General features: G+C 32.7%; 1 protein-coding gene across 1 annotated transcript in view; it reads right to left on the reverse strand.

Annotated features, from left to right (window-relative positions):
• Positions 1-19,115, reverse strand: part of LOC138305143 (phospholipid-transporting ATPase ABCA3-like) — a 44,029-nt gene extending 24,914 nt beyond the window's left edge. The window contains exons 1-2 of the mRNA XM_069245549.1: positions 18,490-19,115; positions 1,583-1,816 (exon numbers count right to left, since the gene is read on the reverse strand). Coding sequence (XP_069101650.1) covers positions 1,583-1,816; positions 18,490-18,784 — 529 coding nt within the window. The 5' untranslated portion in view covers positions 18,785-19,115. The remainder of the gene's footprint in view (positions 1-1,582; positions 1,817-18,489) is intronic.
• Positions 19,116-27,095: the final 7,980 nt, after the last annotated feature.

A 27,095-nucleotide genomic window follows, 5' to 3' on the forward strand; every position in this document is an offset into this window, starting at 1 on the left:
TGGTACGTCAATTATTATGACGTCATACATACAGCATTGTTTCGCAGGTAATTTCAAAAGCGGCACAGTCATTGGCCAAACTAAAATATTGGATAGATATCAATGCGCCTCAACTCCATTTGTTTCATTGTAAAAATAAGTAAAACCACGATAATATATGCCTAATTAGTACCTGATTGAGTTATCTGAATTAAATTATAAGAAACATCTTTTGGGGTTATTAAGTCATAGACAAAAAAGGACGGTCATTCTTTTTCACAGACATGAAGAATGTCCTTCCGTTATAAAGAATGTCCTTCCGTTATGAAGAATGTCCTTCCGTTATAAAGAATGTCCTTCCGTTATAAAGAATGTCCTTCCGTTATGAAGAATGTCCTTCCGTTATAAAGAATGTCCTTCCGTTATAAAGAATGTCCTTCCGTTATGAAGAATGTCCTTCCGTTATGAAGAATGTCCTTCCGTTATGAAGAAGTCCTTCCGTTATAAAGAATGTCCTTCCGTTATGAAGAATGTCCTTCCGTTATAAAGAATGTCCTTCCGTTATGAAGAATGTCCTTCCGTTATGAAGAATGTCCTTCCGTTATAAAGAATGTCCTTCCGTTATAAAGAATGTCCTTCCGTTATAAAGAATGTCCTTCCGTTATAAAGAATGTCCTTCCGTTATAAAGAATGTCCTTCCGTTATGAAGAATGTCCTTCCGTTATGAAGAATGTCCTTCCGTTATGAAGAATGTCCTTCCGTTATGAAGAATGTCCTTCCGTTATGAAGAATGTCCTTCCGTTATGAAGAATGTCCTTCCGTTATAAAGAATGTCCTTCCGTTATGAAGAATGTCCTTCCGTTATGAAGAATGTCCTTCCGTTATGAAGAATGTCCTTCCGTTATGAAGAATGTCCTTCCGTTATGAAGAATGTCCTTCCGTTATAAAGAATGTCCTTCCGTTATGAAGAATGTCCTTCCGTTATGAAGAATGTCCTTCCGTTATGAAGAATGTCCTTCCGTTATGAAGAATGTCCTTCCGTTTTTTGTCTATGACTTAATAACCCGAAAAGATATTGAGAATAACGCTTAATTATCTTGAGCATTTTGATTAGTTATTTCTTGTGGACATTCGGTATGTGTAGTGCCAATTAATTAGATAAATTTAAATTAGTTCTCTTTAGAATAAATGAAGCAATATTTGTTGTTAATGGTTGTGATGGTTCTGTCCTTACGTGAGAATAACAAAGCCATAATTTTGAAATACAATAACATTTAAAGCTAACAATATAAACGATATCGTTCGACTGGCTTGCGTCATTGTTTTGATGGCTTTAATTCGTCGACAATCCTTTAAAAATTATCAGAAGACATGTTAACTCTTCTGGTGTAGCTTTATATTAAAATGTAGAATCGTACGTGAAATTCCTAACAAAATAACAATATTGGTACAGCCAACACTTTAGGTGTTCTGTGTGTTTGTGTACCAGGAGTGTTCTTGTCTTATTGGTCTTCCTATCAAATTGTACATTTCGTAAAAGAATTCTTTTTTTATTTCTAACCAAGGCGAACGTAATATTAAATTGAATTGATAAAAAGCCTACACGGTTCCCCGGTATAGTTTGAATTTTGGTCCCTTGGTCCAAACTGTTGATAGAACTGGAATGTCCTGTCTGTTCTCCATTTGTCGGCCAACTCGTTGGCCACACGCAATTTGTAAGTGATGCCCTTCGGGAGGGAAGCGTCATCAGAGAAATTCCCTTCGAACTCGATGACAGCCCATACGTTACGTGGATTGTTTTCATATTCATTGATAGCGTCGGCGGCCGTAGGGAACCCTGTAAAATAGAACGATAAAGCTGAAAAAATCTATAGAAACTGGAATGTAGTAAATCCCCAAAGACATTGCTGAAAATGCACAGCGTGATATATTGCAGTTATTATACATTGACCGACACAATCATATGCAAAGCTGTAGAAAAGATTGAGTCCGGACGGACATATTATACATATTGTGCAAGTCAGGAGCTAGTTACAGACAAACTGGAACTTTTTGTCGCTCAACAAAGTAAACTTATGTCTTTATAAGGAACTTATAAAATTGTATTCAATGTCAAATTCGTTAGTATCTGTTGTTGGGTTTCTATGCAATTGCATTACAATGATAAAAATATTATATATAAATATATTACAAAATAAAAAATAATGTTATAGATGTTATCTGTCAGAAAACAAATCTGTGTCTTGACTGGTTCGCCCGTTGTCAGTATAATGTGACCGGGTGGGGTGTGTTGCTTTGTGTCCTCGGCGGCATGCTTCAGTGATATAGCACTATAAAAAGGGCAATAGTTCTACTATACAAGAAGACACAACATGAATATACCGCAGTCTCCCAAAACATGCACCTCGCACAACATGCACGCAATACATCGCATACATGAGAGGCCGTCCTTACATGACCATAGCTGTTTATAGGACGTTAATTAATCAAACAAACAAACTAATGTTGCTTCCAGGGCGGTTTTGTAGTGGACCGACGATAGTCGTGGCGCAGATAGTCCAGTAAACTCACAATCCGGACGGAAATATCAGGAAATAGATTGGACTTAGAAATCACAACCCGGAAAGTTTGTGACTGGGACGCGAATTACGGATTATCGAGGGTCCATTCTATATAATGTCGGATAAACAAATATTAACATAAATTCACAAGGGAAGGCCACGCGCTCTGTGTCATACGCGCATTTGTTGAATAAATGACGCATCAAAAAACATACTTTGCGCCCTTTCCGTGCATAGACATTTGGTTTTTGAGACGGACCCCGGTTTCTAAACACGCTGATGAAAGGTCGTTTTTGATTGGTTCCCCGCCCGCTGATTTGTCCAATGTATACAGAGGTTACATGACGCGTATTACAAACCATTAATGCATTGAAATATCGAGTTTTGTTGATCGTTTTAATAAGTAAATGCAACTATATATCGTGTTCTGCCTTCCAGTGTAAGCGATTTTCAACTAAATAAGCGACTTGTCACGTGACACTCAGCAATGGTATAAGCGGTCCGATGTAAACAAAGATGTCATCACACAAAATTCTGATACTGTTCGGGGAGTTCCCTGCGTTAGAACCTAGATGTAATCTGATACTGTACTTGCTGGTCGAAGTCATCTATGAGAGATAATTTCCATTCTTTTCACTCTACAGCCTGAAAGCGACAGAGACAATTTCTTTAGCGTATTACGTATTAACGATTTAAACTACATGTATTTTGTGATGTGGTCGATCACATTCACGTAACTTTATCTGAAGAACACCTGAACACTGCGTGTGACAAGTCAACCACGTGCATTACGGTAGTAATCTTCAACATTCCTTCCGTATTTGGAGACAGAAACAGCAAAACTAGTAAGCGTTCATTCCGTTTTGCTTCTACAGTAAATCGCTTCTTTGGGTCGGTATATGAACTACACACTACTTATGTTTCTGATTTTGTATTTGACAAACAATGACACATGAAGTGAACAGACATGTCTGTGTATTTCTGCTAACATACATATAATCAATGTTTTGTTTTATAACAAGAACAAAAAAGTTTAATATGACTTTAAATTTTGAAGCCGTTTCTGGTTAAATTATCAGTTAACAAATTTATCTGCTAGCATTATTTTCTTATTTGCTGACTCAACAGTACACTTACTAATGAGTGACTAATAAAACATTGATGGTACATGCTGATGTTAATTTTTGTTTTCGCCTCAATGTCCCTAGAAGATGTTGTTTTGGCGCATTGTCTGATCAAATGTCCCATTAAAATTTTATATCAAGGGGACATAGTAGCATAGTAACGAATCGCCTTCCCTATCACTGATGATACGAAAATCATTGTCTAATGATGAGATAATTCGTGTTGGCATACAAATTGATACAATAAATGATAGTTCATTACATTAGCTCAGTCGAATGTCATGTCTGATAAATTATAAAACACACAATTAGTTCACCATCCTTCCACGTGTAACTCTAAACCCTATCATTTTACCATGGCGTACGCAGTTGTTAATGTCTATGTTATCAAATTGCATGCAGATTTGTATCCGAATAGCATAAACGTCGAATGACAAAAAGGAAATCAATAAAATTAGCTGAAACAAGGAGTTTATAAACACGCTGTTAGAATAAAATTACATACGAGTAGTAATTTACATATCATAAAATTCAGAACAAAACTAGAAATGATGATGGCATGTAAATATGTAGCATTTACCTTTAACGACTAAGCCTAGTCCTAACAATACAAATAACCTAAAATCTCGATAATAAGCCGCGGCTTATATTTATTTTAGTAGGAAATCCAAGGCTTATTTTCAGGGCCGGTCTATGTTCAAGCTCGCTTATTTTGGAAGTTATTTTTCATGTAACGTATGGTAGGCTTACATTCAAATTAAAATAAAAGAAACAAAGTCATTAGGTACACTGTACATGAACCAATTTGACAACTACAACAAATATACATATATTTATACATATACACGTATTTATGTATAGGATACAGTAACAACACTACCACAGAACATTAAAGAGAATAATATGTTGACAACCATGGCGTCAGAACAAGTCTTAGATAATTTCCTTGGAAGAATATTTAATTCAGGGCTTACATTCGAAACCCGCTTATTTTCGATTCAGGCTTAAACCGAAGAAATTAAAGCTACCCATCGCCCACGAGTGTCGGATGACATCCATCCATTAAACTCGTCTTTTATTTTAATATCCTAGGCAACGTTTTAGTGATACTGATTTAGTTGTATTCATTATCATACCAAACCTTGATGTTATTTTAACGATTTTAATTCTTTTCTTGAGAGAGAAATAGGATTGGATTAGAGTAAGCAATCATATCCTGTATGTTATAATTAATCGTGAATATAAATATCAAACATAATACCTACAGCCTACAGTGTAAGGATTAAATATGTCGGTGTCAGTTATGGGGAATGAAACTATTGTGTAGTTGATCTCTCATAGTTATCATTGATTCATTAAATTATGGTCGGATGAATAAATTGAGCAATAAAATTAACATATTATATAAAATATAAGTCATCTTCAAACGCAAACGAATACAATTCTCTAAAAGGTCTTGGAAAAAACTACGTAAAAACTTAAAGTTGAAAGTCGTGATATGGTTGCCATAAGTTGAAAGTTTAAAGACTGCCGTGCTACCTTCACCATCCTACGTTACTATGTTACCGTAACGTGAACACTTTTAACAGATACACCCAGTACATTGTAATTCCACTCAGGACAACTTATATTTACCAAGAGATCGATTTATTTATTATGTGTTTTTTGTTGCATTTGTGCAATTCTCTCCAATTTGTAAATTGTACATGCATACATGGAAGGATAAGAATTTAAGAAGGAGAAGAACTTATCCTATACTAAATTATCGTTATATATCTTTATTTCATTTAGCAAATAGGCTAAAAAGCCTTTGTGCAAAACAAATACAGACATGACAATGGCAAACAGACTTTTCTGGGAAAAGGATGTACACTATATATATATAAATCAAAAAGAAATCAGCGAAAGGATGCACACATCAAATATATCAATTATCAAATAATATTGAATTTCTAACTTCATTAGCTCTGTGAACAAAGATAGCTAAATTTTTAACAATGCTACTATTTTCTGAAGTCAAGAGATCTATAAATTTAGCCATATTAGGCCTAAACCAAAATTTCTTTTTTTAATAGTTTTGATCTAATATCTACATAAATAGGACATTCCAAGATAAAATGATATTCATCTTCAATTTTTGCACAATTAAAACAATATCTCAAATCGACAGGAATTGGATTAGGCTTATGCCACCGACCTGTTTCTATGTACAATCTATGTGATGATGTTCTAATCTTCGTTAGAGCTTTTCTATATTTTTCAATATTTACAGTATCGAAAAATATATATTATATATATATATCCAAATTCATTTGTAAACAATAAATAACATCTTGCCCTTGGCGAATCTACGAGCTCACTATGCCAGTTTTGTATAAAAATATCTTTAACTCTAGTTTGGAATAATTCTAAAAATACCTTTTCGTTCCCAACTTGTTGTTCTAACCAAACATAACCAAAACCATACTTACATAATAATTGTTTAACCAATTTTCCCCAGTTAATTATTCTATATGATTCAGCTTGTTGATAAAGTTCATCATAGACTGACTTAACCAATACATTTTTCTTATGATGGACAATCTGTAGCCAATACTTTATTATCTTAAATTATCTCTTGAGTTTTAGTGGCAAACATCCAAGTTTTCACTCCAGGTAATCTTTTACAAAACCTTAAATGAACCTTTTCTATTGCCAACCAGAGTGAAAGCCCCACACTTCACACCCATAACTCATTACGGGACATACTAATTTTTCAAATAAATTATATGCATGTTTAGGTGAAAAGTTAATAAATGTTTGCGATTGTTTTTCCAGCTGAAAAAGTGATTTATTTCCTTGTCCCGCTAGAGTTAATTGGGCATCGGAAAATGACCCACTGGATGAGAGTACTAAGCCCAAAAAAGAAAACTTTTTAACTATCTGCACCTCCTCCTCACCAAATAGAATTTTAAATCTTCTTCATGACCTTGGTTTTCTCAATATTTACTTTTAATTTCCACCTATCACAATAACCGTGCAGAATATCCAGACCCTTTTGTAATCCAGTACTAGTGCAGGCCATCTAAGTGATGTCATCTGCATAAAGTAATATAAATAATTTCAAAAAAAATTATTGACACACCTTCAAACCTTTTAAAATCAGCTCTTCTTCAAGATCATTTACATACATTGCAAAAAGAAATGGGGACAAACTTTCCCCTTGTTTTACCCCGGTTACACATTCGTACTCATCAGAAAATTCATTATTAGCTTTCACCCTAGCTTTAACTGATTGATACATTGATTTGACAATATCAAGCATCTTGCCTCGAATTACCAATTTCAATAACTTTAACCACAAGTTTTCCCTCACAACATAATCAAAGGCCTTCGAAAAATCAAATTGGTCTTTTAAGCTAGACATTGTCAAGCTTCCTGGAAGAAAAAAAGACAGATATTAATTTCTGATTTTGTATCTTGTCATGTGAAATCATTAAAAAGACGTTTAGTAATGGGTTTCAGCGTATTAGTATTGCTTCATTTTATTAGTAGTATTAGTATTGCTCATTGTATTAGTATTGCTTCATTGTATTAGTATTGCTTCATTGTATTAGTATTGCTTCATTGTATTAGTATTATTGCTTCATTGTATTAGTATTGCTTCATCGTATTAGTATTGCTTCATGTATTAGTATTGCTTCATCGTATTAGTGTTGCTTCATGTATTAGTATTGCTTCATCGTATTATGTTTGCTTCATGTTGTTCATTAGTATTGCTTCATCGTATTAGTATTGCTTCATTGTATTAGTATTGCTTCATCGTATTAGTATTGCTTCATCGTATTAGTGTTGCTTCATTGTATTAGTATTGCTTCATCGTATTAGTATTGCTTCATCGTATTAGTATTGCTTCATCGTATTAGTATTGCTTCATCGTATTAGTATTGCTTCATCGTATTAGTGTTGCTTCATCGTATTAATGTTGCTTCATCGTATTAGTATTGCTTCATCGTATTATTATTCCTTCATCGTATTAGTATTGCTTCATCGTATTAGTATTGTCTTCATCGTATTAGTATTGCTTCATTGTATTAGTATTGCTTCATCGTATTAGTATTGCTTCATCGTATTAGTATTGCTTCATCGTATTAGTATTGCTTCATTGTATTAGTATTGCTTCATCGTATTAGTATTGCTTCATCGTATTAGTATTGCTTCATTGTATTAGTATTGCTTCATTGTATTAGTATTGCTTCATCGTATTAGTATTGCTTCATCGTATTAGTATTGCTTCATCGTATTATATGTTGCTTCATTGTATTAGTATTGCTTCATCGTATTAGTATTGCTTCATCGTATTAGTATTGCTTCATCGTATTAGTATTGCTTCATCGTATTAGTATTGCTTCATGTATTAGTATTGCTTCATCGTATTAGTATTGCTTCATGTATTAGTATTGCTTCATTGTATTAGTATTGCTTCATTGTATTAGTGTTGCTTCATCGTATTAGTATTGCTTCATTGTATTAGTGTTGCTTTCATTGCTTCATCGTATTAGTATTGCTTCATTGTATTAGTATTGCTTCATCGTATTAGTGTTGCTTCATTGTATTAGTGTTGCTTCATCGTATTAGTGTTGCTTCATTGTATTAGTATTGCTTCATTGTATTAGTATTGCTTCATTGTATTAGTTTGCTTCATCTTATTATAGTATTGCTTCATCGTATTAGTGTTGCTTCATGTATTAGTGTTGCTTCATCGTATTAGTATTGCTTCATTGTATTAGTATTGCTTCATGTATTAGTATTGCTTCATTGTATTAGTATTGCTTCATCGTATTAGTGTTGCTTCATCGTATTAGTGTTGCTTCATCGTATTAGTTTGCTTCATGTATTAGTATTGCTTCATCGTATTAGTATTGCTTCATCGTATTAGTGTTGCTTCATCGTATTAGTATTGCTTCATCGTATTAGTATTGCTTCATCGTATTAGTATTGCTTCATGTATTAGTATTGCTTCATTGTATTAGTATTGCTTCATCGTATTAGTATTGCTTCATCGTATTAGTATTGCTTCATCGTATTAGTATTGCTTCATCGTATTAGTATTGCTTCATTGTATTAGTATTGCTTCATCGTATTAGTGTTGCTTCATCGTATTAGTATTGCTTCATCGTATTAGTATTGCTTCATCGTATTAGTGTTGCTTCATCGTTATTTAGTATTGCTTCATGTATTAGTATTGCTTTATTAGTATTGCTTCATCGTATTAGTATTGCTTCATGTATTAGTATTGCTTCATTGTATTAGTATTGCTTCATCGTATTAGTATTGCTTCATCGTATTAGTATTGCTTCATGTATTAGTATTGCTTCATTGTATTAGTATTGCTTCATTGTATTAGTATTGCTTCATCGTATTAGTATTGCTTCATCGTATTAGTATTGCTTCATTGTATTAGTATTGCTTCATTGTATTAGTTGCTTCATTGTATTAGTATTGCTTCATCGTATTAGTATTGCTTCATCGTATTAGTATTGCTTCATTGTAATATAAGTATTGCTTCATTGTATTAGTATTCCTTCATTGTATTGGTATTGATTCATTGTATTGGTATTGCTTCATTGTATTAGTATTGCTTCATCGTATTAGTATTGCTTCATCGTATTAGTATTGCTTCATCGTATTAGTATTGCTTCATTGTATTAGTATTGCTTCATGTATTAGTATTGCTTCATTGTATTAGTATTGCTTCATTGTATTAGTATTGCTTCATTGTATTAGTATTGCTTCATGTATTAGTATTGCTTCATGTATTAGTATTGCTTCATCGTATTAGTATTGCTTCATTGTATTAGTGTTGCTTCATCGTATTAGTATTGCTTCATCGTATTAGTATTGCTTCATTGTATTAGTATTGCTTCATTGTATTAGTATTGCTTCATGTATTAGTTTCTTCATCGTATTAGTATTGCTTCATTGTATTAGTATTGCTTCATCGTATTAGTATTGCTTCATCGTATTAGTATTGCTTCATTGTATTAGTATTGCTTCATCGTATTAGTATTGCTTCATTGTATTAGTATTGCTTCATCGTATTAGTATTGCTTCATCGTATTAGTGTTGCTTCATTGTAATATAAGTATTGCTTCATTGTATTAGTATTAGTATTGCTTCATTGTATTAGTATTGCTTCATCGTATTAGTATTGCTTCATCGTATTAGTATTGCTTCATCGTATTAGTGTTGCTTCATCGTATTAGTATTGCTTCATCGTATTAGTATTGCTTCATCGTATTAGTATTGCTTCATTGTATTAGTATTGCTTCATTGTATTAGTATTGCTTCATTGTATTAGTATTGCTTCATCGTATTAGTGTTGCTTCATCGTATTAGTGTTGCTTCATTGTATTAGTATTGCTTCATTGTATTAGTATTGCTTCATTGTATTAGTATTGCTTCATCGTATTAGTATTGCTTCATCGTATTAGTATTGCTTCATTGTATTAGTATTCCTTCATCGTATTAGTATTGCTTCATTGTATTAGTATTGCTTCATCGTATTAGTATTGCTTCATCGTATTAGTATTGCTTCATCGTATTAGTATTGCTTCATGTATTAGTATTGCTTCATCGTATTAGTATTGCTTCATTGTATTAGTATTGCTATTAGTTTCTTCATTGTATTAGTATTGCTTCATCGTATTAGTATTGCTTCATTGTATTAGTATTGCTTCATCGTATTAGTATTGCTTCATCGTATTAGTATTGCTTCATTGTATTAGTATTGCTTCATTCGTATTAGTATTGCTTCATTGTATTAGTATTGTATTGCTTCATTGTATTAGTGTTGCTTCATCGTATTAGTGTTGCTTCATTGTATTAGTATTGCTTCATAGTATTGCTTCATCGTATTAGTGTTGCTTCATCGTATTAGTATTGCTTCATTGTATTAGTATTAGTATTGCTTCATTGTATTAGTATTGCTTCATCGTATTAGTATTGCTTCATCGTATTAGTATTGCTTCATCGTATTAGTATTGCTTCATCGTATTAGTATTGCTTCATCGTATTAGTATTGCTTCATTGTATTAGTATTGCTTCATCGTATTAGTATTGCTTCATTGTATTAGTATTGCTTCATTGTATTAGTATTGCTTCATTGTTATTAGTATTGCTTCATCGTATTAGTATTGCTTCATTGTATTAGTATTGCTTCATCGTATTAGTATTGCTTCATCGTATTAGTATTGCTTCATTGTATTAGTATTGCTTCATCGTATTAGTATTGCTTCATGTATTAGTTTGCTTCATGTATTAGTGTTGCTTCATCGTATTAGTATTGCTTCATCGTATTAGTATTGCTTCATTGTATTAGTATTGCTTCATTGTATTAGTATTGCTTCATCGTATTAGTATTGCTTCATCGTATTAGTATTGCTTCATCGTATTAGTATTGCTTCATCGTATTAGTATTGCTTCATCGTATTAGTATTGCTTCATCGTATTAATGTTGCTTCATTGTATTATTAGTATTTCTTCATCGTATTAGTATTGCTTCATCGTATTAGTATTGCTTCATTGTATTAGTATTGCTTCATCGTATTAGTATTGCTTCATCGTATTAGTATTGCTTCATCGTATTAGTATTGCTTCATCATTGTATTAGTATTGCTTCATTGTATTAGTATTGCTTCATCGTATTAGTGTTGCTTCATTGTATTAGTATTGCTTCATTGTATTAGTATTGCTTCATCGTATTAGTATTGCTTCATTGTATTAGTATTGCTTCATTGTATTAGTATTGCTTCATCGTATTAGTATTGCTTCATCGTATTAGTATTGCTTCTGTATGCTTCATTGTATTAGTATTGCTTCATTGTATTAGTATTGCTTCATCGTATTAGTATTGCTTCATTGTATTAGTATTGCTTCATTGTATTAGTATTGCTTCATTGTATTAGTATTGCTTCATCGTATTAGTATTGCTTCATCGTATTAGTATTGCTTCATCGTATTAGTATTGCTTCATTGTATTAGTGTATTGCTTCATCGTATTAGTATTGCTTCATCGTATTAGTATTGCTTCATCGTATTAGTATTGCTTCATCGTATTAGTATTGCTTCATCGTATTAGTATTGCTTCATCGTATTAGTATTGCTTCATCGTATTAGTATTGCTTCATTGTATTAGTATTGCTTCATCGTATTAGTATTGCTTCATCGTATTAGTATTGCTTCATTGTATTAGTATTGCTTCATTGTATTAGTATTGCTTCATCGTATTAGTATTGCTTCATTGTATTAGTATTGCTTCATTGTATTAGTGTTGCTTCATTGTATTAGTATTGCTTCATCGTATTAGTATTGCTTCATCGTATTAGTATTGCTTCATCGTATTAGTGTTGCTTCATCGTATTAGTATTGCTTCATTGTATTAGTATTGCTTCATTGTATTAGTATTGCTTCATCGTATTAGTATTGCTTCATTGTATTAGTATTGCTTCATTGTATTAGTATTGCTTCATTGTATTAGTATTGCTTCATCGTATTAGTATTGCTTCATCGTATTAGTATTGCTTCATCGTATTAGTATTGCTTCATCGTATTAGTATTGCTTCATTGTATTAGTATTGCTTCATTGTATTAGTATTGCTTCATCGTATTAGTATTGCTTCTGTATATATTGCTTCATTGTATTAGTATTGCTTCATGTATATTAGTATTGCTTCATCGTATTAGTGTTGCTTCATTGTATTAGTATTGCTTCATTGTATTAGTATTGCTTCATCGTATTAGTATTGCTTCATTGTATTAGTATTGCTTCATTGTATTAGTATTGCTTCATCGTATTAGTATTGCTTCATTGTATTAGTATTGCTTCATTCGTATTAGTTTGCTTCATTGTATTAGTATTGCTTCATTGTATTAGTATTGCTTCATCGTATTAGTGTTGCTTCATTGTATTAGTATTGCTTCATCGTATTAGTATTGCTTCATTGTATTAGTGTATTGCTTCATGTAGTATGCTTCATTGTATTAGTATTGCTTCATCGTATTAGTATTGCTTCATTGTATTAGTATTGCTTCATCGTATTAGTGTTGCTTCATCGTATTAGTATTGCTTCATTGTATTAGTATTGCTTCATTGTATTAGTATTGCTTCATCGTATTAGTATTGCTTCATCGTATTAGTATTGCTTCATCGTATTAGTATTGCTTCAGTATTAGTATTGCTTCATTGTATTAGTATTGCTTCATCGTATTAGTATTGCTTCATCGTATTAGTGTTGCTTCATTGTATTAGTATTGCTTCATTGTATTAGTATTGCTTCATCGTATTAGTATTGCTTCATCGTATTAGTGTTGCTTCATCGTATTAGTATTGCTTCATCGTATTAGTATTGCTTCATTGTATTAGTATTGCTTCATCGTATTAGTATTGCTTCATTGTATTAGTGTTGCTTCATCGTATTAGTATTGCTTCATCGTATTAGTATTGCTTCATCGTATTAGTATTGCTTCATCGTATTAGTATTGCTTCATTGTATTAGTATTGCTTCATTGTATTAGTATTGCTTCATCGTATTAGTTTATTCATCGTATTAGTATTGCTTCATCGTATTAGTATTGCTTCATTGTATTAGTATTGCTTCATCGTATTAGTATTGCTTCATGTATTAGATAGTATTGCTTCATCGTATTAGTATTGCTTCATTGTATTAGTATTGCTTCATTGTATTAGTATTGCTTCATTGTATTAGTATTGCTTCATCGTATTAGTATTGCTTCATCGTATTAGTATTGCTTCATCGTATTAGTATTGCTTCATTGTATTAGTATTGCTTCATTGTATTAGTATTGCTTCATTGTATTAGTATTGCTTCATTGTATTAGTATTGCTTCATCGTATTAGTATTGCTTCATCGTATTAGTATTGCTTCATCGTATTAGTGTTGCTTCATCGTATTAGTATTGCTTCATTGTATTAGTATTGCTTCATCGTATTAGTATTGCTTCATCGTATTAGTATTGCTTCATCGTATTAGTATTGCTTCATCGTATTAGTATTGCTTCATTGTATTAGTATTGCTTCATCGTATTAGTATTGCTTCATTGTATTAGTATTGCTTCATCGTATTAGTATTGCTTCATTGTATTAGTGCTTTGCTTCATCGTATTAGTATTGCTTCATCGTATTAGTATTGCTTCATTGTATTAGATAGTATTAGTATTGCTTCATCGTATTAGTGTTGCTTCATCGTATTAGTATTGCTTCATCGTATTAGTATTGCTTCATCGTATTAGTATTGCTTCATCGTATTAGTATTGCTTCATTGTATTAGTATTCCTTTCATGTTTGTATTAGTATTGCTTCATCGTATTAGTATTGCTTCATTGTATTAGTATTGCTTCATTGTATTAGTATTGCTTCATCGTATTAGTATTGCTTCATGTATTAGTATTGCTTCATTGTATTAGTATTGCTTCATCGTATTAGTATTGCTTCATCGTATTAGTATTGCTTCATCGTATTAGTATTGCTTCATTGTATTAGTATTGCTTCATCGTATTATCATGTATTGTATTGCTTCATCGTATTAGTATTGCTTCATCGTATTAGTATTGCTTCATCGTATTAGTATTGCTTCATTCGTATTAGTATTGCTTCATTGTATTAGTATTGCTTCATCGTATTAGTATTGCTTCATTGTATTAGTATTGCTTCATTGTATTTAGTTAGTATTGCTTCATCGTATTAGTATTGCTTCATCGTATTAGTGTTGCTTCATCGTATTAGTATTGCTTCATTGTATTAGTATTGCTTCATTGTATTAGTATTGCTTCATCGTATTAGTATTGCTTCATTGTATTAGTATTGCTTCATTGTATTAGTATTGCTTCATTGTATTAGTATTGCTTCATCGTATTAGTATTGCTTCATTGTATTAGTATTGCTTCATTGTATTAGTATTGCTTCATTGTATTAGTATTGCTTCATCGTATTAGTATTGCTTCATCGTATTAGTATTGCTTCATCGTATTAGTGTTGCTTCATTCGTATTAGTATTAGTATTGCTTCATTGTATTAGTATTGCTTCATCGTATTAGTATTGCTTCATCGTATTATTGCTTCATCGTATTAGTATTGCTTCATGTATTAGTATTGCTTCATGTATTAGTATTGCTTCATCGTATTAGTATTGCTTCATCGTATTAGTATTGCTTCATCGTATTAGTATTGCTTCATCGTATTAGTGTTGCTTCATCGTATTAGTATTGCTTCATCGTATTAGTATTGCTTCATTGTATTAGTATTGCTTCATCGTATTAGTATTGCTTCATCGTATTAGTGTTGCTTCATCGTATTAGTATTGCTTCATCGTATTAGTATTGCTTCATCGTATTAGTATTGCTTCATCGTATTAGTATTGCTTCATCGTATTAGTGTTGCTTCATCGTATTAGTATTGCTTCATCGTATTAGTATTGCTTCATCGTATTAGTATTGCTTCATCGTATTAGTGTTGCTTCATTGTATTAGTATTGCTTCATTGTATTAGTATTGCTTCATTGTATTAGTATTGCTTCATCGTATTAGTATTGCTTCATCGTATTAGTGTTGCTTCATCGTATTAGTATTGCTTCATTGTATTAGTATTGCTTCATTGTATTAGTATTGCTTCATCGTATTAGTATTGCTTCATCGTATTAGTATTGCTTCATTGTATTAGTATTGCTTCATTGTATTAGTATTGCTTCATCGTATTAGTATTGCTTCATCGTATTAGTATTGCTTCATCGTATTAGTATTGCTTCATCGTATTAGTATTGCTTCATTGTATTAGTGTTGCTTCATTGTATTAGTATTGCTTCATCGTATTAGTATTGCTTCATTGTATTAGTATTGCTTCATTGTATTAGTATTGCTTCATCGTATTAGTATTGCTTCATCGTATTAGTATTGCTTCATTGTATTAGTGTTGCTTCATCGTATTAGTATTGCTTCATCGTATTAGTATTGCTTCATCGTATTAGTATTGCTTCATTGTATTAGTATTGCTTCATTGTATTAGTATTGCTTCATTGTATTAGTATTGCTTCATCGTATTAGTGTGCTTCATTGTATTAGTATTGCTTCATCGTATTAGTGTTGCTTCATCGTATTAGTATTGCTTCATTGTATTAGTATTGCTTCATCGTATTAGTATTGCTTCATCGTATTAGTATTGCTTCATCGTATTAGTATTGCTTCATCGTATTAGTATTGCTTCATTGTATTAGTGTTGCTTCATTGTATTAGTATTGCTTCATCGTATTAGTATTGCTTCATTGTAATATAAGTATTGCTTCATCGTATTAGTATTGCTTCATTGTATTAGTATTGCTTCATCGTATTAGTGTTGCTTCATTGTATTAGTATTGCTTCATCGTATTAGTGTTGCTTCATCGTATTAGTATTGCTTCATCGTATTAGTATTGCTTCATCGTATTAGTATTGCTTCATTGTATTAGTATTGCTTCATCGTATTAGTATTGCTTCATCGTATTAGTGTTGCTTCATCGTATTAGTATTGCTTCATCGTATTAGTGTTGCTTCATTGTATTAGTGTTGCTTCATTGTAATATAAGTGTTGCTTCATCGTATTAGTATTGCTTCATCGTATTAGTATTGCTTCATCGTATTAGTATTGCTTCATTGTATTAGTATTGCTTCATTGTATTAGTATTGCTTCATCGTATTAGTATTGCTTCATCGTATTAGTATTGCTTCATCGTATTAGTATTGCTTCATCGTATTAGTATTGCTTCATTGTATTAGTATTGCTTCATCGTATTAGTGTTGCTTCATCGTATTAGTGTTGCTTCATCGTATTAGTATTGCTTCATCGTATTAGTATTGCTTCATTGTATTAGTGTTGCTTCATTGTATTAGTATTGCTTCATCGTATTAGTGTTGCTTCATTGTATTAGTGTTGCTTCATCGTATTAGTGTTGCTTCATCGTATTAGTATTGCTTCATCGTATTAGTATTGCTTCATTGTATTAGTATTGCTTCATCGTATTAGTATTGCTTCATCGTATTAGTGTTGCTTCATTGTATTAGTATTGCTTCATTGTATTAGTGTTGCTTCATCGTATTAGTATTGCTTCATCGTATTAGTATTGCTTCATTGTATTAGTATTGCTTCATTGTATTAGTATTGCTTCATCGTATTAGTATTGCTTCATTGTATTAGTATTGCTTCATCGTATTAGTATTGCTTCATTGTATTAGTATTGCTTCATTGTATTAGTATTGCTTCATGTATTAGTATTGCTTCATTGTATTGTATATGTATTTAGTATTGCTTCATTCGTATTAGTATTGCTTCATTGTATTAGTATTGCTTCATTGTATTAGTATTGCTTCATTGTATTAGTATTGCTTCATTGTATTAGTATTGCTTCATTGTATTAGTATTGCTTCATTGTATTAGTATTGCTTCATCGTATTAGTATTGCTTCATCGTATTAGTATTGCTTCATCGTATTAGTATTGCTTCATCGTATTAGTATTGCTTCATCGTATTAGTATTGCTTCATTGTATTAGTATTGCTTCATCGTATTAGTATTGCTTCATTGTATTAGTATTGCTTCATCGTATTAGTATTGCTTCATCGTATTAGTATTGCTTCATCGTATTAGTATTGCTTCATCGTATTAGTATTGCTTCATCGTATTAGTATTGCTTCATCGTATTAGTATTGCTTCATTGTAATATAAGTATTGCTTCATCGTATTAGTATTGCTTCATCGTATTAGTATTGCTTCATTGTAATATAAGTATTGCTTCATCGTATTAGTATTGCTTCATTGTATTAGTATTGCTTCATAGTATTAGTATTGCTTTATTAATTAGATAGAAGCCGTATGGCGCCCACGCTATCCACCAAAGGAATACCGTTATCTGCTATCGGAAGGTGCATTGCTGAAACACTTATACGTGTAGAACTTGATATTTTTCGTTTCATTTCTAAAATCCCATCCACATACCTGCATAGCCAGTAACCTCTGTTTACTCACGAGAAAATGACTCGGTATGGTAATTGGCAGAAAATGGCTCATCTCTCTATGATGGCTGTTTATTTACTGTTATCAAATTAAGCCGAGTATCATTTGACTCAGATACCTAATTGTTCTTGGAATGTCTGGTTCATTCTTGCCTCCCATTGTTAATTGTACATTACAGTGTACGGATTGAGGCTACAGTTGCGAAATGCCAAATGGCTTTATTGTGTAATATATAATAAGGTCAGAATATAGGACGCATGCCCTAGCTGTCTTGTCATGCGTGCCAATGTTGTAAAACCTCTTTCCTGGTCATTATACGTCCGGGTTTACTGTTGTTGAACCAGATTTGTGTTTTGGATTGTGTGTCCGTGTGTAGTGTTTGATTATCTATTGTGTTACAATGCCCAGCTGAACACAATGAAACTTGTATAAATGCCTGACCAATGGTACTGCTGGTATGGTTAAGAGCAAATTATTTAGAAATAAAAATGTGGAAAATGTACGTGTTGTGCTATGCACGGACAGTTTATTTATCATTCATATCACAAGAGCTTGACGTCCTGTCAATAATAGACTAAGTATAAAATACCCTCTACATGTAGTGTTTTTATATAGTATATAGGGGTTTTATATATAGATATATGCTATATATATTATTAACATAACTTCAAGCTCCTGTGTATATGCAGTGTGTACTATACAAATTTACGTGTACTTGTAAGTGTTACAGGGTACACATTTCACATGTTAATGTTAATTAGAGGTAATTAACACAAAAAACTACTCACCTGTGAAGTTGACACCAGGACCAATACCTATAGAAACATTGGACATTAACTCCCGAACAGAGTTGGTGTTTGGGGAGTACAGAATGTCATCTTTAGAAAATGAGTTTTGGTTTGTAGAGAAGGGCCCCCACAGGAATGGTTGGGTGTGGTCGACACTGGTCACCAGGAATCGCAACATCAGCAGCAGTAAGGAAAATGCCACGGGCAGAATCACCTCAAACACTGTGGCACAGTAATTCCGACGAGACACCGTGAAATTTTTCCATACCAGCAGTAAGAACTGTCCGGCACCCATGGTGCTGAGAATGGTTTACACACAATTCTTGAACCAAGCTGGCATACACACGATCATGTGTTATAAACTATAGGTATTTCCTCAGCTATTTTTAGCGATGAAAGACACGCCACCTTTCGGCACGCCTATTCGATCGGAATGGCAGCTGCCTACACAAGAATGGTCGATATCGAAATGTGATCGATGTTTATGTAAAACATATACAATAAACCTCGTGGAGCTGTATCATGATGGTCTGCCAATGACGAAGCAATGTAACAATCCTCAAAGTCACCCCTATGATAATGACGACATTCCAGTGTAAATATATAAATTAGCCTCGTGAGGTCATTGAGCGTGACGACCAGTACGGGTGTCTATTGCCCTCGCGGTACAGGTATACCTGTGTGCAGTCATGTGTTACCATTAAATACCTAGGGCTGTGGCTAGCTAATGTTATTGTTGCTACACACTACGTATACAGAGGTATTGTCTTAGGATGATTGTACACGTGTATTCCAACTAAACTGCAATCATCACAAGGATGAAGTAGAAGTTTCCAGGAAAAGAGTCATGTGGGTGTCGACAAAATAACACTTCACAACAACTCATTTTCGGAAAAACATGCTTGGTTAGACCAAGGATTTATAAGTGATACACGTCCTTGGTTGGACTCACAAATTGCTGTACATATATTAAATCGATATCCCCGTCTGTTGCTTTTTCAGTGGATGGTACGTGTTATGGTATTAAGAAGTAGTATTGCCTCCCTTCGCATTGGATGTCCCGAGGTATTCTCTGGCGCACGTGACTAATCGTGGGGGTTATTAAAAGATTACATTTTCGTATAATTATAGTGCTTATTTAACTATTTATTTATTAATAAATCATGTTAATTTGGCACATCTTCATATAAATAGAACTATCCCTGCAAGGTCATGCAAGAGAAGCCAAACATGGGAATACTACAACATTCAGTTATTGGTCGCACATTATAACCAACATGCATGAAAAAACCACCATCGTACAAATTAGATGAGTTTCACTGAACAGACTTCAGGTCAGGCAGGTCTATGATATTTCATTTGTCACCCCCTCCCCCCATGCGTCGTTTCAAGAGACAAACGTCTAATTGATAATAAAAGATACCGTTCAAGATCGTTGATATTTTTGACTTAAATATTATGTTCCATGAATCACATACTCCAAACAATAAAACATTTCAACGATTTAATATTTCAATGCGACTAAATCAAACACTCAGCTAATCCCTAAAACTAAGTTGTTTTCCCGTCAAACAATTCGAACATTCCAACCGATCGAACCATTACCTCCAATTGAACAATACCAACCGATCAAATATTTCAAATCATCGAACAATATTAATACCATCTCATGAAGCATTTCCAACATTCTAACCTACAAATTATCCCAAAACATCAAACATCCCAACACATCAAATATCCCAACACATCAAATATCCCAACACATCAAATATCCCAACACATCAAACATCCCAACGCATCAAACATCCCAACACATCAAACATCCCAACACATCAAATATCCCAACACATCAAACATCCCAACGCATCAAACATCCCAACACATCAAACATCCCAACGCATCAAACATTCCAACGCATCAAATATCCCAACACAATCAAACATCCAAACACATCAAACATCCCAACACATCAAATATCCCAACACATCAAACATCCCAACGCATCAAACATTCCAACACATCAAACATCCCAACACATCAAACATCCCAACACATCAAACATCCCAACACATCAAACATCCCAACACATCAAACATCCCAACACATCAAACATCCTAACACATCAAACATCCCAACACATCAAACATCCCAACACATCAAACATCACACATCAAACATCCTAACACATCAAACATCCAAACACATCAAACATCCTAACACATCAAACATCCCAACACATCAAACATCCCAACACATCAAACATCCTAACACATCAATTTACCTATTATACATACCTCCCCACCCTTAGTACAAAGCTGAAATCACATTGTTACAAAGCAAGCCATTGCCCCTGGTTGGTTTAAGCATATTACTGATTTTATCAAACAGTTATCGCCGTGGTAAAGCATGGTTGGTATTGACCTTACGGCAAATCACGGATCTATACAAGTACACCTACAGAAGTTACACGGGGAAAAGTTATTTAGAAGCTAGGCTCTACCTCATGACAAACTTTAAAAAAAATTACAACCAGGAGCATAGCCGACAAAATACCAAGGGTCGGGGTTTACCAGTTCACTATATTAAGGCTATATTGGTAATTGCTTGAAACAAAAAGTAGAATAAATTGAATATAGAAACGAAACGAGAAAGTAATTTTAGCTTGGTGCCTCATTTTTACAATCTACTTTTGAAAAATAAACATCAGTAATAACCCGTTTTTTTAATTTCATAAGGCTTGTATTGTATTTTAATTTGACTGTGACAATCTTAATTGCTTAACTGGTAAAATGATGGGGCGTCAGACACATGTATACTTTCCTGACTTAAAATAACATGTAATATTCATCATTTTCAAATTCTATATCCCAGGACGTATTAATATCATTATCGTGTTTTATGCTTTGTTTTTTGTTCCCCTACCGTGGCAGCGTAACTTAACAATAACGGGAATTAAAGAGATCTGTGTTGATGAACACTTTTGGAAGTGTATGTGTAAAATATAAAGTTAGATGAGATCGATAGGTGTTGTTTGTGATATTTTGTCACCATGGTATTTTGATCATAGATATATTAGCCACGTGTGACACCTACAAATTAACACGATGATTTTCGTCTATGAATCATCCTCGATAGTAACACTATATGTGTTATAATCACTATCCGTATACCCACCTCTTGGATATACTCAAAACTAAAGGCTCTATGTGCGACAAGAGGTGAGACAGGTAATTTGTTCCTTTGATGCGATTTTCATCAAAAGAATTGAATAACGGCACACCTTGGTTGGCTGTGTGGTTTAATCTCGGGAGAACTTTTCTGTAATCCTGTGATTGATCCGTTTTTATCTCCTGTACTGCATTCAGTTGTCCTATTCCAGGGGAGGATGTCTATATAAAGTAAACGAGTCTTCGGTATTGTATGCTTACAATGTATTCTTATTCTGAATATTTTCCAATTGTTTCTAGTACAGATCGATGTTTTCGAAGTTCCATTTGTAGTAAAAAAAAAATAAGCAAACAAACAAATCACTAATGTTGAAGAGATCGTAACGCGAAAAAGTGTCAATATTTGTTTTTTTTTAATTTCAGTAACACTAAGTCAAATCAATCAGGACAGGACTAGTGTAGAACACTATATCCAGGTACACTGACACTGCGAGATAGATATAGATAATGAAAAATACGTACAGTCGGTAGTTGACATTTTTATAGAGACGATATTAGAAAAAAAAATATATTGAATATATAAATAGGAGGAAAAGGTCCATGATGCATCAGATGTAATCTGGAGGGTTTCATTATCTTCCTTATCACTCTTATCCTTTCCCAGAAAGGGTCTCATTATCTGGTGTCCATATGACGTCGGAGAAGAGTAAAGTACTGTACATGATTCTATAACCAGTCAATATAGTGTGTCAATGTTAGGTCTCGGTAGATTTAAGTTGTCTTAATGGAATTCATAATGTATGTCAGTCATATACTTTTACTTTGAATACTCGTATATATATAATGAAATGTCCATTGTAACGCACAGATGTATTTACCCGATCTTCGGTCTATGTAGGCACCAATATACGTCAAAAGTTTCACGTAATAATGCCAAAGTTTCACGTAATAATGCCAGAGTTTCACGTAATAATGCCAAAGTTTCACGTAATAATGCCAAAGTTTCACGAAATAACTCCAAAATTTCGCGTAATAACACCAAAGTTGCGCGTAATAATGCGACAGTTTCGCGAAATAATGCCAAAGTATCGCGTAATAACGCGACAGTTTCGCAAAATAATGCCAAAGTATCGCGTAATAACGCGATTTTTTTTCCACCAAAATGAGCCCACTCGGTTGTCGTAGTTTTGAGTGTGAACAAAGAATTAAAGCGAAAAATAATATTGATAATAATAAAAAAAATCGCAGACGATTAGGATTAATTAACAGCTCTATATAGACAAGTGCTTGGTTTCTTTCCTTTTTATTATGAACAACTACGAACCAATTTCAATAGGTCGACTTTGATTTGTTTTGTAAGCAGTAGATAATAATGAAGAACGATACACAGAATAATTGCTAGAGAATATGACCGACTCTGATGCAGTAACGCATCAACACCATCGATTCTGATTCTGATTCTTTTTTTTTCAATTTCCAAATATTTTATTGACAAAAAGATGTTAGTGTCAATTGGATTAGACATCAGGTGTAGCCTATCTTAGTCTTCTCCCGATATTGGTGGTACAAACAAATAATTATATAAAACATATATACAGATTCAGATTCTTTATTTTGCTTAAGTTTTACAACTTCTCACAACATAGAAACAAATCCATACATATGATGGTGGGCTAAAAAAAAAACACCATTAAATTCTATCTATGCATTGTATCTATAGCAGAGAGAGAGAGAGACGGTAAAACAAATTTGGTCTTAACCTGACAGCAATTTTCTTCTTTCTAAAGCAAAAGAAATATATTTACCCAAATTATTTAATTCCTTTACATTTTGTGTATTTAATAATCAAATTAACTTTAACATGCTAGGATTTCTTACATAATATGGCTTTAGAAATTTTAATCTTAAATCTTCATACACTTAACATTTTATAACGAAATGGAATTCATCTTCAATATCATCATTACAAAATGAACATATTCTCTGATTCCTAGGTATTATCACAAAGAATTTTGTGATAAATTTTAAAGTGCTTTGAACTTGCGTTAATAGTTGCTAAATTTTAACATCAATTATCAGTTAATACTATTGTGTGTAATTTGACATTCCTAAGGTTATATTCTTGATCATATTTACGTTTGTGACATTTGAGATAAAACCCCATATGTGTGATAACTGTGTATATCCTCTGGCAATTTACTTTGATACTTTTTCTGAAAGATTTTAAGTTCCATTCTATTACGTAACCGGATTAATGTCACGGCCATCCTAATTGCCTAAAGGACACTGACCACGGCTGATTAATCTGCCAATGAGCGATATCTGTCAATCATAATTCTGTAATTTTATTGTATGTACATTATTTAAGCATGAAATATTTTATTTGTAAGTCAGTTAGGTCTCCGACTTTGTACGGAACACATCAGCTATATTCTGGACACTCCAGAATAGCCATCCGTCAAGTCAAAGTTATCATCATTAAATTCCAAAGTTCAACTTCAACATTTTCTTACGTCATCTTTACTTCTTGACAAAACGTACGGAAGTTTCCGTATGTTAGTATATTCCTGTATCTTCCCCTCTCTTTATTCAAATCATGGGCAGATAACCGAAATTTAGATATGTTTCTCCTGACTTTAATGTCTAAAAATTTATTTAAATAAGGTTGACAAAAAATAAGTTGTAATAATATGTTTATATAATTTTCCTTTAGATGAATCATTTATCAAACGTACACATTCCTGTCTAAAAAATTCTTCTAACTTGAGTTTAAATAGATCAGAATAAGATTTAAGAAACGATTCGAAATCCTATATATAGCCCAGACCACAATTATTTAATTCCAATTTCAACTGTAAAATCCAGCTATGATTATTTTCTTCCATTTCTTTAAGACATTCCTTTAATATGCAATTGTTAGAAAATTTTTCTAGTTTCAATCCAGTAATTAAATATTCTAATTTTCCTGATAATCAGATTGATGATGTTTTTTACAATTAATGGTTATAGTAAGATCTCTCATAAGTAATCTATAGCATTTTATATTTTGTCTCGTCTTAATGGTCTACATTTGGTTGATTTTCTTGCCAAGGTATATGTAACCATACATAATGTAGATACTCAAACATTCCCTGAATTACTGAGAGTAGGGTTCTCCGAGTATTTGGTTATTACATGATCATTTGTGTGACATATATTTTTTTTTTTTTTTCTGCTATTTATTAGATACGTCCATATGAGATCCACTTAATTCATTATATAATTACATCAAAGTATAAATTGATCAATAACATGTGTGATTAATTACCATATCCTTTTGATGTCATTTAAAACTAGTAATGTTTATTTTACCGTATCCTCATCTCCACACACCCATAATAAAATTTCCAATTTTATATTAAGGGGGGCGGCATGTTATATATATGTATATGATATGGGTGTGCTGGAGATGCTGAGATATCGGTCTAAGGGAGATAACCTTAATTATTATGTTATGCAATATATTATGTAACTCTCCTCTCAGGAGGAGAGAAAAAAGGAGTTGTGAATAAAAAATGGAAGCCGACATGCTGTGTTCATCATCGCTCATCAAAAAAACCATCATCTAACAAAACATATTCCATGACAATCATCTGCATACATGTACATGAGTAGAAAAATAATAACGGTTCGAATCTCTAATGAAGTGCAATTATTATTGATAAAATTAATGTCTAAGTCATTGACAAACAATGTAAATAATATCGGCGACAAAATTTCTCCTTGAAACAATCCACAGTTGACCTTGTAGAAATCTGAGGTACCATTGTATTTTACACACATATCGTACATCATCATAAATGCTTCTTATAATTCTCAACATTTTGCCTTTTATTCCCTTTTTTATAAATTTACACCAAAGATTATGTCTATATATTTACAATTGCCACTGTTTCTGGATCGATAAACTATGTTGGGGCAGATCTGTTTATTTTCCAATAACTTGAGTGCAGAACGTGACCCGATTCGGTGCGTATGAATTCTTGTAAACATTGGCGGACTTCCTTTGACATTCCACAAATTTACATGTCAATCTTAACAAATAACACATGTACGAGACAATCGGAGACATATAATAAAATGCATTTATGTTTTTGAATGTATTATTGCTATCTGACATGAATAAAATAACTGAAATATGAGAACTATTTTTTGTGACGTCATGGAAAATAAGGACGGGATATCGATTAAGCGGTCAGTCAACGGCGCGCTTTTTGAATGGCTGTTGTGAATTGATCAAAATGACGGCAGTATAAATCTGACGGCGAATAGCACAGGTAAATAATTGTATTTGACGTTTTTGTTGATTTTATTATTTAAAGAAAATATTGTAAATATAAGGACTAACCTCTTACTTTGCTTAGTTTATGAGATGATAAACTCAATGGAGCAGCAACAGCCATTCAAAAAAAAATTGTTTGCAAACTTTTGTGTGAATCTGCGTATTGCAAACAAAATTTCTTTCATACCCCGATGAAATTAAAAAAAAAATAGTGACTTCAATGCTTAAATGAAACTTTTTCGGATTGTTTTTCCTGAGGAAATTCATTAAATTACCTTGATGATTTTTGTACTCTTTCTTCAGTCTAGCTTCGACTTTCATATACGATGTTTTCGTGCCAATAAGCTCACTATGATTTTGTCTAGATTTACATTGACAAAAAAATTCTTAAAGCCGTTTTATAAGCTCTATATTTAACCTTACACTCATCAGTAAAACAAGGCTTATCACTATTCATATAAGGTTTGTTCTTCTTGTTTTGAACAGCATTTGTATGTTGATTATAACTAGAATCACAATATTGCAAAAACACTTGATTAATTTGTTCTGTAAACTGACTTACCATTGTATCTACGGTTTCATAAGGGGCACTACAGATCTGCTCGAGTAAAGGTAGTTGCAACTCTTCCTTTATTCTCTCTTCATATTCTTTAATCCAACTTATTTTCAACTCTCTCGAAGTAGGTACTTCATTCGCGCCTTTACTGATACCTATCTTAGTTTTGATGTTAAAACTGATTGGCGAATGATCAGAGAACATATTAAATTCCCCACTTTTAAACTTAAATATACAGCCATATTCAGATTCATTAACTAGCAGATAATCTATCAGACTAGAACCAAAACTATTAAAAAAATGTTACACAACCATTTGGGTCATCTGGGTGTCTTCCGTTTAAAACTCTTAATCCACTTGATTAGCATAGCTGTCCACCAAACTGATTGACAACAATATCCTCGCTACTTCGAGGCATAAAAATGGAATCTGAAATATACTCAAACATATTTAATAGGTTACGTGCGATAAAATCACCCAACCGATCATTTCTTATAAAGTCGTCACTCACACCAGTTCTACTGTTCATATCACCCACAACTATAACCGTACCAGAATCTCT

Source organism: Argopecten irradians, chromosome 12 (assembly GCF_041381155.1).
Source record: "Argopecten irradians isolate NY chromosome 12, Ai_NY, whole genome shotgun sequence".
In the NCBI taxonomy this organism is placed as follows: Eukaryota; Metazoa; Mollusca; class Bivalvia; order Pectinida; family Pectinidae; genus Argopecten; species Argopecten irradians.